The sequence below is a fragment of the Notamacropus eugenii genome, chromosome 4 (genome assembly GCF_028372415.1).
Source record: "Notamacropus eugenii isolate mMacEug1 chromosome 4, mMacEug1.pri_v2, whole genome shotgun sequence".
Classification (NCBI taxonomy): domain Eukaryota; kingdom Metazoa; phylum Chordata; class Mammalia; order Diprotodontia; family Macropodidae; genus Notamacropus; species Notamacropus eugenii.
The window spans coordinates 267,658,011-267,677,813 of NC_092875.1; the positions used below are offsets into that span (position 1 = coordinate 267,658,011).

Here is a 19,803-nt window from a genome sequence, read left to right on the forward strand (position 1 = left end):
TTGCTCACTGAAAACATGGTAAATGGATTTTGTGAACAAATTGCTAATTTTCTTAGATATAATGTATTTTCAGCCTTTAAACAATCAATTAAATTATTTTTAATTATTTTCCAGGGAGGAGCAGAACATAACATTCCAGTTGTAATTTCAAAAATTTCCAAAGAACAAAAAGGTATGTGTTGACCTAGCATTATAAAGTTACTCTCACTGCTTTCTAAGTAACTCTCATAAAATGATGAAAAAATAAGAATAAAACTTAAATATGCATGTCTTTTAATAATAAATGTTATAAAATTTATAGATAATACCATAAATATAAGTTCATTTTCTATTCCCTTAAACCACTAGACTTACTTAGATCTCTTTACCCATTCTTAACAAAGCCCTTTTCCACTTGAGCAAGCTCCTTCCTTCATAATCAAAGTGTCAAGTGCCTTTTCATATGTCTTTGGCAACCCAAGGAAACACCCATTATTTCTTTCTGTCCCCAGCATCACTCTATATTAGAGATCTTCTCTGTTCCCTTCTTTTGCAAATTCACTAGATATACACACATAGTATGTGGTTTTTCTTCCACCAGATAACATATTCATTTAAATAAGAACCTACTGGAGATGGTGTAAAGAAAGAAATGACAACCAGCAAACCACTTGGGGAGAAAGTTATGTTTTTTATAATAGCTTAAATATGCATATATATATATATATACACATATATAGTATTTTAAGTTTTGCAAACCACTTTACTCATTTGATACTTACTATCTTATTAGGTAAGTGTTATTATCATCTGTATTCTACAGATGGGGAAACTGAGGTTGAAAGACCTGAAGTGATTTGTCTGGGTTTCTTTCATAGCTAGTAAAAGTTTGAGGCAGGATCCAAACTCAGGACTTCCTAACTCCATTTGCAAAACATATCTAATATATCACTTAACTGTAAGAGTGAAGATCTAGAACTATAGGCGACCTCAGATGTCTTTTGGTCTCTAGTTGAGACACTCATTTCACAGATAAAAAAAACTTGTGTACAGAAAGATTAAGTGACTTCTTCAATGCCACATAAGTAGTAGTCATGAGACAGGATTTGAACTTACATGCTCTGACTCAAGGGCTAGTCATTTTTCCATTGTATTTAAGCCTTTTTTTTTTGTTTCCCCTATATCATTATCATGCAAGTATACAGAAATCCTATACATGTCTTGCCTTTGCCTCTTCTTTGAAAATGGAGAAGTCCTTAATTTTCTCTCTTCCTTTCTTTTCCTTCTGTCCTTCTTTCCTTCCTTGCTTCCTTCATGCCTTCTTTCCTTCCTTTCTTCTTTCCTTCCTTCCTTGGCAGTTGGGGTTATGTGAGTCATCCAGGGTCATATAGCTAGTGGGTGTCAGACCAGATTTGAATTCAGGTGCTCCTGACTCCAGGTTCAGTGCTGCATCCACTGCATCAACTAGTTGCCCTTATTTTCTTTTTCTTTGTTTATTTCAAAATTTTATTTTTTAAACATTTTAAGTGAACTTATTTGGAGAAAAAGAGGTGGGATATAAGGACACACCACAAAAGTGTGAAGGCAAGCAAATCACTTCACAAAAAACCAATGAAATGTCTTTCCTTAGAGTTCATTTAATGTTTAGATCTAAAGGAACCTTAGAAGACAATATGTCCAAAGACTGTATTTCCAAGAGCTTTCACATACCTTGTCTCATTCAAAAAGCAGACATAAATGTTATCTACAGAATTTCTGCATTAAAAAGGACCACACAGGTCATGTAATCTGACTAATACCTGGATGTGAATGTCTTCTAAATTATGGTCCATATGGACTTCACTTAGAGAATTTCAGTCATGGAGAACTCTCTACTACATGAATAAATCCAATCCATTTTGGGGGCTGATTTTGAATATATAAAGCATAAATTAGGCTTCTTGACCACTAAGCCTAATTAATGCATAGTTTTCAAAACAAAGTTCAGATATTATATATTTTGACATACTTTGGAAACTATGTTGCTGCCTTAGATTGAAAATCAGTGAAATTAAATGATGTCTAAAAAGAAATATGAAAGCTAACTCTCTAGTCAATAGAAGCAAATGTCAGAAACCTGCATAGACAAGACAAGAATTACAAAGGAGGGAGAGAACTTGATTTCCTCATCTGAAGGGAATTGTCAAAGAATCATTTTCTATTTTAATGACTTTGTGGAATGTATTTTAATACTCCATTGAGCTGAAGTAGGAGAAACATAAACACACGTAAATGTCTACATGCATATTTCATATTTGGAAAAAAAAATTTTAAATGTATATTTTGGTTAGTTCAATTTCATAAGGATTATTTTGGTTCCATTATGTTCGACATTCATTGTGATGTGGTGAAAAGAATAAAGGATCTGACGTCATAGGACTTAGTTTTGAGCCCAGGCTTTGCCACTTACTACCTGTGTGACTTCTTGCAAGTTCCACCATATGTCTGTTCCTCTGTTTCTTCATTTATAAATTAAGAGGACTGGATTGTATGAATTTTTATTTCTTTTGCTTTCTATCACTGGCTGTATGATTCTATTGTCAAAACTGTAATTCACTAAGGCAAAAATGCAAGAATAATTTGGTTTTTTCTCTATTTGCAGCGGAACTTTCAGGACTGCTCTTTATAGGGGATGCTATTCTTCAGGTATGTAACATAGCACAGTTTCACCTTAAAAGACAAATACAATCTCACTGTATAAGATGCACAGCAAGACAACTTTTAATTTTTTTTTTTTATTTTTCCATTGCAGATTAATGGAATTAATGTGAGGAAATGCAGACATGAAGAAGTGGTAAGCTTGCTCTTATTTTTCTTAATGAAGGAATATTTGTGTAAACAGGCATTTGATGCATTACTGAAGAAACTTCTTTATGTTCAGAAGGGATGTGTCATTTGTCCAATGTCTTGGCAAAACCTCCATTCTGCAAGGACATCTTTCTTGATGTATTTTTTTTTTCTGCCCTACTCAATTCAAATTGCTGCACTCTCAAGTGAAGCACATGGCTAGATTTTAAAGTTAATCCTTGGAATTGTTTATTGTGAACACTTGCTTCATTTTTCTTATGTTCATCAACCATTATTTACCACTTGCTGAATGAGAGCTATTCTTCTGAAATGACCAAAAGGATTGACAGATATTGAGGATGTCAGTAACACTTCAGGGTGTTTTTTATCATAGGGTAGACACAGTTTTTGCTGTTGAAACTTCATAAACAAAAATGAGACAGTGACAAATGTTATAAACATAAGTCTTCTCTATCTCACTCTCTTTATATGTATTTATATGAACATAGCACCGCCCCTCCTAATGCTGAGACTCTCATGGTCATTACTGTGGGAAAATGAAATTCAGGAAGTAACTTTGGAAGTCAAACATTTTACCCCTCAGAGTTTCTAATAATGTTGAATTGGATATTAGATGACGACATTGAAAGACAGGATCATTAGAATCCATCCATTTTGTCTGATCACATAGATGGGTGAGGGAGGTAGAAGCATGGCTGGGATGCTGGAAAGGAGTGAGGTCACAGCTTAGGTTGCCTAAAGTGGGAACTAAATAATGGCTAAGCCCAGTACCTGGACAAATGATTTCAGGTCATGTCATCCTAGATTTTCCCCAATGCCAAACTCAACATCATAAGCCTTTGGGAATTATGGGTAGAACTGCAAATGTTAATTCACATCTCATGTTTCCATGGTAATCAACATAAGAATGTTAAAAAGAGAACTACATGTCATTACATACAACATTTTATACATATATATATATATATTACCTATTAACAGAAATGAGTAGAGGGATGGCCCCTTTAATTAGAAAAAAACAATAAAGCTGGGAGAGGAAGACCCTTAGGATTGCTGTTTCAAAGAGAAACTTCATTAAGAAATTTCTTAAATTTCTTTAAATCTTCAAATAGCTTTGGGAGTTTCCCACAGCTGGCATCTATGTTACCTTCCTGTACTCTGATAACAATAGTATTGTGAATCCTTCAGAAGTGCTTTATTGCCCAAAGGGTTCAATCATAGAAATCCCCTCAACCACTCCCTCCCCTGCCACAAACTCTTTGATGGAGCAAAATTTACTCTTTCTTTGGGTGATAGTGTTTTGATTGTTTTTTTTTTCCTCTTAAGGAAAAAAAAGTACCTTGAATTCTTTGTTAGGAGATGTGGTTATTATCCCTGAGTCTATCACAGGTAGGGATATGCTGGAGTAGAACTTATTGGCCAATTGATTACTAAATTTTCAGTGTAAGCATTTACACTTTGGAAATCCTTAATTGCTAACAATCAAAACTTGATATTTTGTTACTTGTTACTAGATCTAAGACAGTGATGGACAAAAAAGAAATTAAACGTAAGGGTGTTTTTCAGTCTGGGGTAGACTTTGTTGTTAAACATTTAACACTATGCCTCTGATTACATCTCTAGTAATTAGGTATCAGATCTACTATAGGTCTTCTAGGACTACATGATTTATATCTGGAGGGGCCTTCAGACTTCATGAGACCATGGAATCATAGCCTTAGAGGTAGAATGCATCTTTAAAGTTACCTCTTTAACTTATTTAAATATTTATTTAACATGTGATGAAACTGAAACTGAGAGAGGTGTATAACATATCTATGGTCACTGATGTAGTACGTGTGACACCTAAGATTTGAACCCAGGTCCTCTAACTTCATAAGCACAAACAGCTCAGACCTATTCCTTTCTAAAACAAAGACCCCAAACGAGATCATACTGATGAAAGGCATGAAAGTATATAATTCTTTGATCCTTTATTCCTACTTAGTTAAAGGCAGTTGAAAAACAGAATAATGTGTTCTGTGGCATTTACCCCTCCTTTCTTCTTACATAGGCTCTTTTCTTTCTTAACATACCACACTTTTTGACACTGTCTCCTTTTCTTCTAGCTTCACAAGAGTGCTTATCACATTTCTAAGTTAAAATATGGTGAACATGAAAATTGATGACCTCAGACACATGGAAGGGATAGAGAGAGTTGTTTGCTCTAAAGCACCGAACCTGGAGACCTAAGTTCAAATACTGCTTCTGGTGCATATTATCTGTTTGACCTTCTAAAATCACATAATTTCCATACTCAGATTCTCCTCATCTGTAAAATGAGGATATTGGATTGAATGACTTCTGATATCCCTTCCTATTCTGGATTCATCATGCTATGATAACTTCTTGGAGGGAATATCACCATTTTTTCAGGAATCTATAAAGCATCCCAATAGTTTCCCCCCTCTACCATTAGATCTCTTTGAAACCTGAGTGGGATTACTTATATCCTCTGAAACTCAGAAATCTCTGCTACTTACTGATTTAGCCAGAAGTGGGGTAAGGCACACGCTTAGGCACAAGAGGTTAAAGCTTCTTGTTGATTCTTTGTGTGTGTATTTGGAGGGGCAGGAGGTCCACACTGGGGTTTAACCTAGCTCACCATTCAAATGGAAAGATTTAGAGAATGCTATCATGGAAATTCAGATAGTTGTGTTGTGTATGTCCTTCATTCCCGAAGAATACCATGCAATCAGAAAAATGATGATAGAATTACTGTAGAAAAAGCATGAATCTGGAGTAAGAGGATCTGTATTTGAAAACTCCTTTGTTGTCTCTATTTGTGTGAGGTAATTTAACCTCTCTGGATCTCAATTTTCTTTTTTGTTGTTGTTGTTGTTGTTGTTGTTGTATCATTTTCTTTATTTGTATAATTTTTTTCTTTTTTTTTATTTAACTTTTAACATTCATTTTCACAAAATTTTGGGTTACAAATTTTCTCCCCTTTTATCCCCTCCCCCCCCAAACACCAAGCATTCTAATTGCCCCTATGCACTCTCTTCTATCATCCCTCTCTGCCCTTGTCTCCGTCTTCTCTTTTGTCCTGTAGGGCCAGATAGCTTTCTATACCCCTTTATCTGTATTTCTTATTTCCTAGTGGCAAGAACATTACTCGACAGTTGATCCTAACATTTTGAGTTCCAACTTCTTTACCTCCCTCCCTCTCCACCCCTTCGCTTTGGAAGGCAAGCAATTCAATATAGACCAAATCTGTGTAGTTTTGCAAATGACTTCCATAATAGTTGTGTTGTATAGGACTAGCTATATGTTCCTCCATCCTATCCTGTCCCCAATTACTTGTATTCTCTTTTGATCCTATCCCTCCCCATGAGTGTCGACCTCAAATTGCACTCTCCTCCCCATGCCCTCCCTTCTATCATCCCCCCCACCCTGCTTATCCCCTTATCCCCCACTTTCCTGTATTGTAAGATAGGTTTTCATACCAAAATGAGTGTGCATTTTATTCTTTCCTTTAGTGGAATGTGATGAGAGTAAACTTCATGTTTTTCTCTCACCTCCCCTCTTTATCCCTCCACTAATGAGTCTTTTGCTTGCCTCTTTTATGAGAGATAATTTGCCCCATTCCATTTCTCCCTTTCTCCTCTCAATATCTTTCTCTCTCACTGCTTGATTTCATTTTTTTAAAGATATGATCCCATCCTCTTCAATTCACTCTGTGCACTCTGTCTCTATGTATGTGTGCGTGTGTGCATGTGTGTGGGTGTGTAATCCCACCCAGTACCTAGATACTGAAATGTTTCAAGAGTTACAAATATTGTCTTTCCATGTAGGAATGTAAACAGTTCAACTTTAGTAAGTCCCTTATGACTTCTCCTTGCTGTTCACCTTTTCATGGTTCTCTTCATTCTTGTGTTTGGAAGTCAAATTTTCTTTTCAGCTCTGGTCTTTTCATCAAGAATGCTTGAAAATCCTCTATTTCATTGAAAGACCAATTTTTCCCCTGAAGTATTATACTCAGTTTTGCTGGGTAGGTGATTCTTGGTTTTACTCCTAGTTCCTTTGACTTCTGGAATATCCTATTCCATGCCCTTTGATCCTTTAATGTAGAAGCTGCTAGATCTTGTGTTATCTTGATTGTATTTCCACAATACTTGAATTGTTTCTTTCTAGCTGCTTGCAATATTTTCTCCTTGACCTGGGAACTCTGGAATTTGGCCACAATGTTCCTAGGAGTTTCTCTTTTTGGATCTCTTTCAGGCGGTGTTCTGTGGATTCCTTGAATATTTATTTTGGCCTCTGGTTCTAGAATCTCAGGGCAGTTTTCCTTGATAATTTCATGAAAGATAATGTCTAGGCTCTTCTTTTGATCATGGCTTTCAGGTAGGCCCATAATTTTTAAATTGTCTTTCCTGGATCTATTTTCCAGGTCAGTTGTTTTTCCAATGAGATATTTCACATTATCTTCCATTTTTTCATTCTTCTGGCTTTGTTCTGTGATTTCTTGCTTTCTCATAAAGTCCTTAGCCTCCATCTGTGCCATTCTAATTTTGAAAGAAGTATTTTCTTCAGTGAGCTTTTGAATCTCCTTTTCCATTTGGCTAATTCTGCTTTTGAAAGCATTCTTCTCCTCATTGGCTTTTTGAACCTCTTTGCCAATTGAGTTAGGCTAGTTTTCAAGGTGTTATTTTCTTCAACATTTTTTTGGGTCTCCTTTAGCAGGGAGCTGATTTGCTGTTCATGCTTTGACTTCATGTCTCTCATTTCTCTTCCCAGCTTTTCCTCCACCTCTCTAACTTGATTTTCAAAATTCTTTTTGAGCTCTTCCATGGCCTGAGCCCATTGGGTGGGCTGGGACACAGAAGCCTTGATTTCTGTGTCTTTGCCTGATGGTAAGCATTGTTCTTCCTCATCAGAAAGTAAGGGAGGAAATGCTTGTTCACCAAGAAAGTAACCTTCTATAGTCTTATTTCTTTTCCCTTTTCTGGGCATTTTCCCAGCCAGTTACTTGACCTCTGAATATTTTCCTCACACCCACCTCACCTCCTGATCCTCCCAGCCCGTGTTTGTGGTCTGAGATTCAAATGCTGCTTCCAGCCTCAGGGCTTTTGGCGGGGGCAGGGCTGCTATTCAGTATGAGATTATGTTCAGGTGGTCAGGTCTGGGCAGGGCCGCCTCTCAGGCTCAGTTCCCTCAAGGAGTTTATGAGCATACCTTCAACAATGGATCCAGGCTCCTGCCTGCTTGGGGAGCCCCAGTCTGCCGCCGCCTCTCAGCTTCTATCTCCCGGGGGGGCCCGAGCCATGGGGTCACCCCACTCCCCCCTCGACCCGCCAAAGAGACTCTCTCACTGACCCCCGTCACTTGTGGGTGGAGGGACTTGTGCGGCCGCTGGAGATCCCATCCCTGAAGCCCGCTCGGATCTGTTCCTCTCGGTGCCACGGCCGCGTCAGGGCTGTACTCAGCTCCCAGTCCCAGCGCACAGTCCACAGCGTGAAGGACCTTTTGCGAGAGGTTTGCAGGTCTCCCCTGAACAGAAATGTCCCTCGCTCCAATGTTCTGTGGCCTCTGGGTGCAGAATTTGCAGTGAGTTACTTCTTTGTAGTTGTTCTATGGGTTGTGGGTTCGGAGCTATGTGTATGTGCGTCTTTCTACTCCGCCATCTTGTCTCCACCCCCCTCAATTTTCTTTTCTGTAAAATGAGCAGCTAGGTGGCAATGGAAAAAGATAAGAGTGGGGCCTGAAATCAGGAAGACTCCTGAGTTCAAATGTGGCCTCAGATACTTACTGGCTATGTGATCCTGGGCAAGTTACCTATTTGCCTCAGTTTCCTCATATGTAAAATGAGTTGGAGCAGAAAATGTCAAACCATTCTATTATCTTTGCCAAAAAAACCCCAAATGAGTTCATGAAGGCTTAAACATGAACCTCAGCTGGGTTCCTCAGTGGACCTGAGCACAGGGTTTGGAGTCAGGAAGATTTGAGTTGAAATGAATCCTCAGTCACTTACTAGTCATATGAACCTGAACAGCTTATTTAACTTGGATGTACCTTAATCCATAGGAGAAGGAAATGGGAAATCATTCTAGCATCTTTGCTAAGAAAATTTCATGGACAGTACAGTCCACAGGTTCACAAAGAGTCAGATACTCTTTTATGAATAAAACAACAATAAAATGAGAAGGCTGGGCTAGATGGGCTCAGAGATTCCTTCTAACCTAATGTCTAGACACTGAATGGAAGAACATGTGGAAGAAACAAAAACCTGAAAAATGGTTATTTATATTGACTACAGCCCAGTGGCAGAATCAAGAACTTCTGGTTATATGAAATGCTGGTAGGAAGTCATTACCTTCAAAGGGGAGACTCAATGGGAATTCAACAAAAGCAGACCCAGTTTGCCTACAGGGTACATTGTCTCTAAATAGATCCTAGAATATGTTTGGGAAAAAATTGCACTGATCTATTTGTGTAAGAATATCACCTTTTAATAAATCTATTTTATCTCCTGGGGAAGAAAAAGTACTTACTGGAAAAAAAAAATCAAAGCTTAATGTTTGCCACATGTTCTATAAAGCTGATATAACCTTAGTACAGCATTTTAATTAAAACCATAAAATTAATTTTAATGATGATAATTAAAAAAACATTTCTATCATCATTTTTCTTACCAGACTCTTGTTTCGTCAATACATGATGTTCTTGGTAAGAAACTCCCTCTATTAATGCAAAATGGCATACACTATTTAATTTATGGTCTGAGACAGTAATCTGGGGCTAGTGAGAGGTAAAGTTGTTTATTGAGATGACAGAGCCAGTTATATCTTTTTGTGAACCCATTTGGGATTTTATGGTGAAGATACTGGAGTGGTTTGCCATTTCTTTCCTCGGCTTATTTTATAGATGAAGAAACTGAGGCAAACAGGGTTAAGTGACTTGCCCAAGATCACATAGCTAGTAAGTGTCTGAGGCAAGCTTTGAACTCAGGACGATGAGTCTTTCTGACTCCAGACCCTGCATTTTATTCACTTGAACCACCTAGCTGCTCTCAAGGCCAGGTAGATCTTCCTGATTTCCAAGCAAGTGTTATATCCACTCTTTATCAGTTCTCAGGAATAATATAGATAAATCTTCCTTTTGCACATAGAAATAAAAGAATTTCAGACAGCCAAACAAGCTTGATTACTCTTTCTGTTAATATGCAAATTTTAGAAGAACCATGTAAGTTTAAAAAAAACATCTTTATCTGGTGCTATAAGTTCAAAGAGGCTTCATACTTATTATACTGGAGGGGGGGAAGTCAGATCTGTTTTAAAACCACATGCTGTTAGATGGAATAGTGTGTGCAATTTGTTTTTCAGAGGTAGGCAGCATACTTAGAAAAATTGTGATGAAGCAGATTAGTGAAGTATAAAAGATTAGAATGCACTAATAATAAGACTTGCTGGGCTCATTCTGTTTCAGAGAAAAGAAGTCTGGGAGTATGTTACAAATTATATGTGATCCTTTGGAACATACTTTTTTTTCTTTTAACTCCCACTAAGGGACTTCAGCATAACAGCTCAGACTTGCAGGTGGTGATACACTTACATATTTACTTGTGATCTATGACTTTTCAATAACGATCTATGTTTGCAGTTTCATTAAGTCTTCCTTGATTATTATATAAAAAAAAAGAGCGTTTCCTTCTTTGAGGTTATGATGTTCATTGAATTTTTAAGACTAGGCCACCAAGGATAGAAAAATAAAGTCACATTATTCATTGTATGGAGATATTTTAGGAAAGTGTTCTTGGATATTGCACTTCTTATTCAAAATCAGTAATCCAAAAGGATATCTAGTTTAAGAAACAGTTTTAAACAAGACTATTCTATTTTTTAAATAATAATTTTCTATCTCTTTCATAGCACTGCCAGACATGCTGAGGCACACACTAACAGTAACACACACATACACACACACACACACACACACACACACACACACACACATATATATATATATATATACATATAGATATTCATGTGTGCTCCAGCTGGGTTGGATAAGATGATAGTTAATTTTTAGTGTAAGCATTTATACCTGGGAAATCAGGAAATACTATAAATCAGGACTGGATTTTCTTTTTTGTTGATTATCCAGTCTTAAGAAAGTGATGGAGAAAATATTAATGATGGAGATTAAACTTAGAATTCTGTCCTGGGCACATTTTTGCCCAGCAAGCCAATTGTTAAACATTTACCTAACCCATATAGCATTAAATGGGAATAGATATAAAAATCCAAAACCAAAAGTTATAGTTTGGGTAAGACAACACAGTCTTGTAATCTGTTGCTTATAAGAAACATACCTAAGCAAAACAAAGACAAGTAAAGAATAAAAATAAAAGACTGAAATAAAATTGACTGCATCAGGTAGAATATAGCCACAAAGAAGAATTATGATCATTAAAGACAATCAATTAAAAATGTTCAGTAAAATCCTGTCAAACAGACTACAGTAATTAATCCAAGAAATCATTCATTATGATCATGTGAAATCTCTAACAGCAGCCATCTAAAACATTTGGTACTGATTAATTAATAGAGAAAGAGACAAAATAATTAGAAAAAGAGTATTCAAGGGAGAATCAGAACAACGAAACTCAGTTATGCTGGTCAATACTTGAGGATAGCAGTGTCTCCCATACCACTAAACTTGCTTATAGCCATCATTGAGGAGGAAAACCATCATGTGGAAGAGACCTAGCTTCTTTATAATTATCAGCAACAACTGATGAATAATAACTGCCACCAAAAGGCAGATGATCATAAGATCCTATAGTGACAACATCCCCCCCTTTAATTATTCCTACCTACTGCCCAGACTTCACAGCCATCATTCAAGAAAGCAACACCTGTGAAAAGGGGGCCACTCATTCTCATTAACTGCCAAACATATGCACAAGGCAGGTAAGCCAGTGTAGCTGAAGCAGAAAGACATACTGAGGAAAACATCAGAGACAATATATGCCAAGCAAGTAAATCCAATACCACTACGACCTTGACTGCCACCTTCACCTCTCATACCCTGAGGAAGACAGGTCAAAACCTAGAACTCAAGAGGCTTTGGAATAGCATTGCTTCCACTACAATATATAAAGTCATCATCTTTGAAGACGGTATACATGGATGTGCAGCCTAGCACTAACTTGTACAGATGATACAGCCACATCAATTGAAGGCTGAGAAAAGAAAGTTCTCATCAAAGACCACTGGCATTGTAAAATAATTCAACATTAGAAACTCATATGTAGAAATTACGTTACTGAAGAGAGAACATCATCTGCTTTGCTTCTGTAACTTAAGGACCATGAGAACTTTCTATGTGACTTGAAGCTGAAATTTCCCACATGTGTTTTCTACACCATTATAATATGAGCTGTGTGTGCGTGAGAGAGAGAGAGAGAGACAGAGACAGAGACAGAGACAGAGACAGAGACAGAGACAGAGACAGAGGAAGAAAGAAAAAGAGGAGAAAGAGAGAGAAAAAGAGAAAGAAAGAGAGAGAGAGAGAGAGAGAGAGAGAGAGAGAGAGAGAGAGAGAGAGAGAGAGAGAGAGAGAGAGAGAAGAGAAAGAGAGAGAGAGAAACTGTATTACTTTGCTATTTTAGCCACTGGTGATTAGTACAGTGCTTTGGACATAGTAATCACTTCATAAATGCTTTATTTGTGTATTCATTCATTCATCATTTTGTTGTTGCTGTTTTATCATTTCAGTTATGTCTGCTTCTTCACGATCCCATCTGAGATTTTCTTGCCAAAGGACACTAAAGTGGTATTTTCTTCTCCAGCTCATTTTGTAGATTAGGAAACTGAGGCAAACAGGGTTAAGTGAGTTGGCTAGGGTTGTACAGCTAGTAAATATATGAGTTCAGATTTAAACTCAGGAAGATGAGCCTTTCAGACTCTGAGTCACGCAGCTGCTCCGTTCATCACTTAATAAACAGTAAAACATACATTACTGATGAACTCCCCATTTGATAAAAATTTCTGAAAAAACTAGAAAGTGGAATATCTTACACTTTATTCTATAATAAATCCAAAATGAATATGTGACCTTAATAGTAAAGAACATACCACACACACACACACACACACACACACACACACACACACACACAGAGGAGAAGCAGATGATGAATCTGTCATAGCTATGTATAGGACATGTATTGGTAATCAAATAAGAGGTAGAGGTAATGACTAACTATATAAAATAAAAGATTGTGACTACATGAAATTGAAAAACTGCACAAACAAAATAAATGAATCTAGTTTAAGAAGGAAAGCATTCATATGAGGAAAAATTACATTCGATTTCTCAGATAAGGGTTTGTTATAGAAGAGCTGTAGAAAATACACAGACGTATATATCGATATCTATATTGAAATATTTATGTATCTATATATCCAGAAAAAATTAAATTTGCAGGGTGTTTATATCTACCTATGTCTATATTATCCACAGCATTTTTACTTTTGTCATCTATATTATCTACTTATATCTATATAGTATTTATCAATATATGTTCATAGAGATGGTTATCTATATAATCTAATATCTATATTTCTGTAAAAAAAAGCATTCTCTAAGAGACAAATGGCCAGATGATAGTAATAAATCATTCTAAAAAGATAATCACAAACATTTAACAACCTTATGAAAGCAAGTTCTAAATCAATAATAAGATAATTTCAAATCAAAACAATCTTTAGTTTATAAGTGAGCTAATTGACAAAAACGATAACAGTCAATACGGGCATCACTGTATGAAGACTGGCATACTAGAGCATTGCTAGAGGTGATATGAATCAGTACAGGCATTTTGGATACAAATGTCAAATTATGTGAATAAAGTGACTAAAATTTCCATTGCTTTTAACCCAGAGATTCCACCGCCCGGAATAAGATTTACAGAAATTATTGATAAGAAGAAAGTCCCCAAATGTACCAAAATATTTATAGCAGCACTTTTTGTTTATCAAAAAGTTAGAAAGAAATAGGTGTCTATTAATAAGGGGATGGTAAAGCAAATTGTGGAAGATGAATGTAATGCAATATTGTTATGCTGCAAGAAATGATGAATACAGAGATCCAATGAAACACTTATATGAAGTGATGTAAAATGAGGTAAGCAGAGTCAAGAAAACAATATACACACGGACTACAGAAACATAAATGAAAAGAACAGCAGTCACAAAATGATTAAAAGTCATTACTGCACAATTATAAAGAATAAGTATGGCCCCAAAGAAAAACCATGAGAAGACTGAATACTAATTTGCAAAGCAGGGAGATCCACGAGCCTGGAATTTTTTTTGGTCAGTTTTTTGATCTTTTCACTATTTGGGGTGACTTCCTTCACCTTTATGTCTTTTTTTGTTTGTTTTGTTTTGTTTTAATTCTTTGTAATATGATATATCTCTCTGTGAGAACATAGAGAAGAAAAGATGCCGGGAGATTTGGGTGATATAAAAACAAAAGATAGTAATCTGTGAGAATGTTTGGATTTAAATTTAGTTCCAGACATTAATTCAATAATTCTCATAATGTATATACCTTAATTTTGTCCTCCAAGGACTCTAACAGTACTTACTAAGTAGCGTATCTTGAAAGGTGTTGGCATCTCTCAGTGGACCTACAGAAAATACCAATAATTATTACTTTAATTCTGAAGTCATGATCTTCTAATAACTATTATAGTAAATGGTTATCACAGAGCTCTCTAATTCTTTGAGACAACAAAGCAGAAGAAGCATCACAGTAATATGAGAGGATATATTAATATTCTAACCATGAAAGCACAATAACTCCCTTTTTAGGGAACTGTGGGTAAGTGCTAAACAATGACATTTTAATTGTGTATAATTTATATGCAATATAAAAACTATACATAAAGTCCAAAATACTCTTTTTTTAGTTTTAAAATGGAAGGAAAAACCACTACAAAAATAATACAGCATAAACGTATGTGTTGGAAAAACATTGGCGATTTTATGAGTCACAAGAGAGCAGACTAGAGGTATAGATTTGGCAGGGAAATAATTTAGATTTCTATAACTGCTGTTGAAATATCATTGATTTACAAATCATTTTTTAATAACTTGTGATAATTACATTCTATTTAGTATTTTGTAAATAGGTTTTCAAAATCTAATTGTTAAATATGTTCCTATAGAACACTAATCCTTGAAGAACATTTGCTTTCCTTCGCATGTTCTACCACTGGAAGAAATCATGCATGAAATCTTTTAAGCCTTACTATGGCCCAGTTACTTTGGGAATGTATGTGCAAAGTAATATTGTTAGAAGTCATTGTTTCTTAATAAGCCATGATTTGGACATTAAAAACAAGATCCTAGTCCATTATAAATACTTATGTTTCTTTCATTAGTGTGCTGTGGGCATTATTTAAAGAGTGATACCTTATTTTCAAAGTAACAGATTCAGTTCTGCAGACAATACATTGCCTGTTAGGGATAGCTCTTTCCATGGAGACTAAAACTGCTGGTAGCCGTAGGAGCTCTTCAGCTATTACTAATTTGTTAGTTGTTGTGTTTGTCCTTCGTTCTTGAAGAGCACCAAGACATCAACATGATTACATGACTTGCAGTTGACTTTGATTTGAGTGAAGGAGGGCTGCATAAGGTCACCAACCTCACTTTCTTCTCCTGAGTCATCTGGGTCCAGCGACAATGTCATCAGCGACATTTAAGTGAGTAGTTCAGTAATAGAGATGGAAGTTAAATTACAAGATTAAATAGGTGGTACAAAAGAGGAAACTGAAAAGGTGAAAACACTTTCAAAAAGCCTGTCAGGATGTGGAGAAGAGAGGAGTTAGTAGATCGAATAGGTATTAGGGAAGGAGAGACTTGAATAAGTCTAGGAGCAAGAGGGAAAGAACCAGAAAAAAGAGAAAAATTAGACACAATAAAAGAAGCAGAGATAAAACATACATGTTCAGTTCAATCTGATGTTTATTAAGTGCCTACTATATTTCAGGTTCTGTGTTAAGCTCTGGGTATACAAATAAGGATAAGAAAGAGTCCCTCACTACAAGTTGCTTACAATTTAATAGGGGAAGACAACACACTAAAGCAAAGTGGGAACAAGGGTCCATCTTACTCTATGGGATTAAAACCCAACAAAGCTTCAGATGGAAAGTGGAGTCATCTGGAAGTCTAATTTCTGCCTTACATAAAGGAAATCTTTGGGAAGAGTTAAGTTTTCCACTCTCCAGCCTTCTACTTTAAGGGGGACAAGAAAGTGTAGAGTATCCAAGACTGTGAGTTAGCCACATGGTGATAAGATTAGAGGTAATCAGCTTATCCTGAGGGGCAGAGAGAGGCAGACACGTAGCTAGAAATGTGAATGCAAAATGGAAAGTCTCCAAGGGAGACAGAAAGCCAGAGATGGAATGAATGGCAAAAGTAAATGTGAAAAATTAGAAGTGAAATGGCTGGCTTTGTGATCAAGGCTGAATATCAACATGCTAAATTAGAAAGTTTTCAAGGACTGGAGATCCTAAGTGCAAAGAACACATTCTGGAAAAGAGAGGTTAAGCCAAAGGACAGGATATTGTGATTAGAAAGATCAATATCTTGATTTTAGGAGCTTGGAAGTGCAGCAATTGATTATGAATTCTATAATGTGACTATGCCTTCCAATGATTTAAGTGGAATTAAATTGAGATCCTTGGAAATGAGAATGTCTAAGAATTGTGAGGTGAGTGTATTAGAAATACGATCAACATAATATAGTAAATACACTATGTTTTGAAACAGAAGCTATAGGTTTAAATATGAACTTGGCTATTGAAAATGCATGTGACCTTGAAAAAGACACTTTAGCTTCTTGAGGTTCAGTCCTTCATCTGGGCAATGAGAGACCTGAGCTCAGTGGCTCCTGAGACCCTTCTAAAGGTAGGCTCCTATAGTGATGAAAGAATAGATAGGAAAACTCTGAGTGTTGTAATTAAGTCACACACACACACACACACACACACACACACTCACACACACACATACACAGAAAATCAATAGTTGACTACAATAAAAATGCAAAGTATTACATGGTGACATGATCTGATGATTCAGGTGCAAGGTCCTTAGGACCCTTCAGGTAACTAGTACAAATGATTTTCTGGATAGACAACACGAGAGTCTAGTGTGGCTTAATTGTATTGTAGCTGTTTCTTTTATTCAGTCATTTTAGTCATGTGTGACTCTTAATGGCCCCATTTGAGGTTTTCTTGAGAAAGATACTGCATTGTGCCATTTAAATCATTCAGAGATGTTAAGATTATTGCTCTGAAGAGTGAAGGGACCTCAGAAGTTATCTTGTCCAACTGCATTATTCCCCAAATGATGAAACTGAGGCCCAAGGTGGTTAAACTAATTGATAAAGATCAAACAGGTAATAAGTATTTCTTAGAAGCAGGATTTAAACGTAGGTTTTCAGAATCTAGTCAATGCTTTTATCCACAAATATCATGCTTTGATTATGTTTCCCTGTGAATTTTGAAGAAATATTTTTACCCGCTCTGTTCATTTACTACTCTTTGGTTACTCAGACATCTTAGTTTTCTAATAAATTTTCAAGGAAAAAGAGAGGGGAAAAAATGCTCTTCAGGGATGTGGCAGCCCATTATGGATTTAACAAAGGAAGAAAGACATTTGTGATTGTATTTGCTTTGATTTATCTATATATCTATATATATCTATGTATCTATATATACATATAACATTTTATCACACCATCTTGTATGATTTTGACTCCAGAATTATACTATGAGAGTAGACATTAATATGACATTTTTAGAGATGACTTTTCACTTTTATTCTACCATGTAATAAAGAGATATGAACTGAGATTTGCAAAAAAAAAAAAAAAGAGTAAAGGTCAGTAGGCTGGCAGGAAGCTATGATAAGATAATGGTAAAAATCTCTTTAAATCCATGATACTGATGTTACAGGAAGAGCCACAGAAGAGGTGAATATCAGAATTAGTTAAAGGTCAAAAGTGGTAGAAGTGAGAGGTGAGAAGGAAGTTCATATATGATTTAAAAGAGGAAGCAGACAATCTTGAGATCAGCTATAACTGAATGAAAGCTAATGTCATGTTTTTAGGACCATTCAAAAGAAAGGGGTTCTATATGAGAATAATAGTTGATGCACATTCATGATTAGATAAGGTATATGTTGTACTATAGCAACAAGCATTTAAAAGATCACATTTAAACTTACATTTTTAGAGAGAGGCTGTAATATTTATTGGATTGTCTGTTATGCTTGAGATAAGGAGAAAACTTTTTTTTTTTTGGCTCTGATGTCACCTGTCTCATCATACAGTGAACTTTTGTGAACCTTAGTTTCCTATTTTGCAAAATAGGGATAATTCTGCTCAAATACTCATCTCAAAAAGTTGTGAGAAAAGTGCTTAGTAAAGTAGTGAGAGAGCAGAGTGGCATAATGATCATTATACTAGACTTTAAAAAGAAGACCTGTGTTCAAATTCTTCACCTGAAACTTATTGACTATGTAACCCTAGAAAACCATTCTAATCTGCTTCCAAATTATAAAAGGAGGACAGATTTATAAAATGGCGTTTATCTCACTGAGTTCTTGTGAAACGAACAATAAATAACATATTTAAAATGCTTTACACACTTTAAAATGCTATATAGATGACAGTTATTATTGTTAAATTCAATGCTCAATGTGAATATCTGATTATTATTGTCATTATTATTAAATATTGCCATGCTTCATACATAAGGATCTCTGCCTGACCGTACACTCTCAAGATAAGGGAAACCAGTGTTCATGATATCTGGTGGGAGAGTTCCCAAATTTTCATGTCTGTCTCTCTCTGGTCCTAAAAACATATTGATTTACTAGGACAGATGAATCTATTTACCTTTCTCACATATTAGTGAAAAGATTTTTTTAATGCTTTAAAAATCTTTTATGTTATCATTAAATATAAGGTCAATATTATTTTTCAGTTAAATTCATGTAATAACACCCAGAGATTTAATGAACAAAGTTTTCACTCTCAGTCTTGTTTTTTAAATTTCTCATTTCTCTTTAATTATCTCATAGGAATTTGCAAAGTTATTAAAATGAATTAATTTTAATTCAATGCAAATATAGAATGAATTGTGAAATAGAGGAAAGGGACAGAGAGCAGTTAAATAAGAATGGTAGTTTCAGAGCTTCAGAAGATTAAATCCCTTCTTTCATGATTTATGGGCTGGAGGATATAGGAATCAAGTGAATTGCAAGATCTAGGGATCTAAAAGACATAGCAACAGGTTGTATAGCAAAATTGATAGTTTAGAGTGTAAAAGGGATGATCAGAGTGAAGGACAAAAAGATATTTGGTGTGGAATTATGAGTGATCAACTTATTCCTTTATACAGATTCATAGACAGACTGCTAGAAATCTTTATCTTTATTCTATAGTCTTATTGCTTTCAGTTCTTTCAGTCCTAAATTCCTTATGTTGTAATGTCCTACCATGACCATCAACTGCAATTGCTCTCTACAAAATTATTGATCATGTCTTAATTTCCAATTTGATTTAAATGTTTAGTCCCTTTCTTGATTTTTCTAGAGCATTTGATGCTCTTGACTACCTCATTTTTCTTTGCTCGCTCCTATTGCGAATTCTGTGACTCTTTTCTCTTCTGGTTCAGTCCTTACCTGTTTGACATTTACTTGTTCAGTGTCCTTTGCTATGTCATAATTATTACCTGGTCTCCTAAACCCAGCGCTCAGTATGGGGCCTTCTACTTCTCTTTATTCCCTTTCTGATGCTAATCTCAAAAGGGTTCAATTAAATTTCCTTGTAAGTCAAGGAATAAATGAAAGAATAGAGTATTTATTAAGTGTTTTTATGAGTACTTTGCTAAGTACAGGGGATACAAAAAGAAAA

At 35.7% G+C, this 19,803-nt stretch overlaps 1 protein-coding gene across 1 annotated transcript in view; it reads left to right on the forward strand.

The window, feature by feature from the left end:
* Nucleotides 1–19,803, forward strand: part of SNTG1 (syntrophin gamma 1) — a 1,083,450-nt gene that overhangs the window by 647,768 nt on the left and 415,879 nt on the right. The window contains exons 6-8 of the mRNA XM_072604568.1: nt 115–172; nt 2,621–2,664; nt 2,771–2,812. Of these exons, the coding sequence (XP_072460669.1) occupies nt 115–172; nt 2,621–2,664; nt 2,771–2,812 (144 nt within the window). The remainder of the gene's footprint in view (nt 1–114; nt 173–2,620; nt 2,665–2,770; nt 2,813–19,803) is intronic.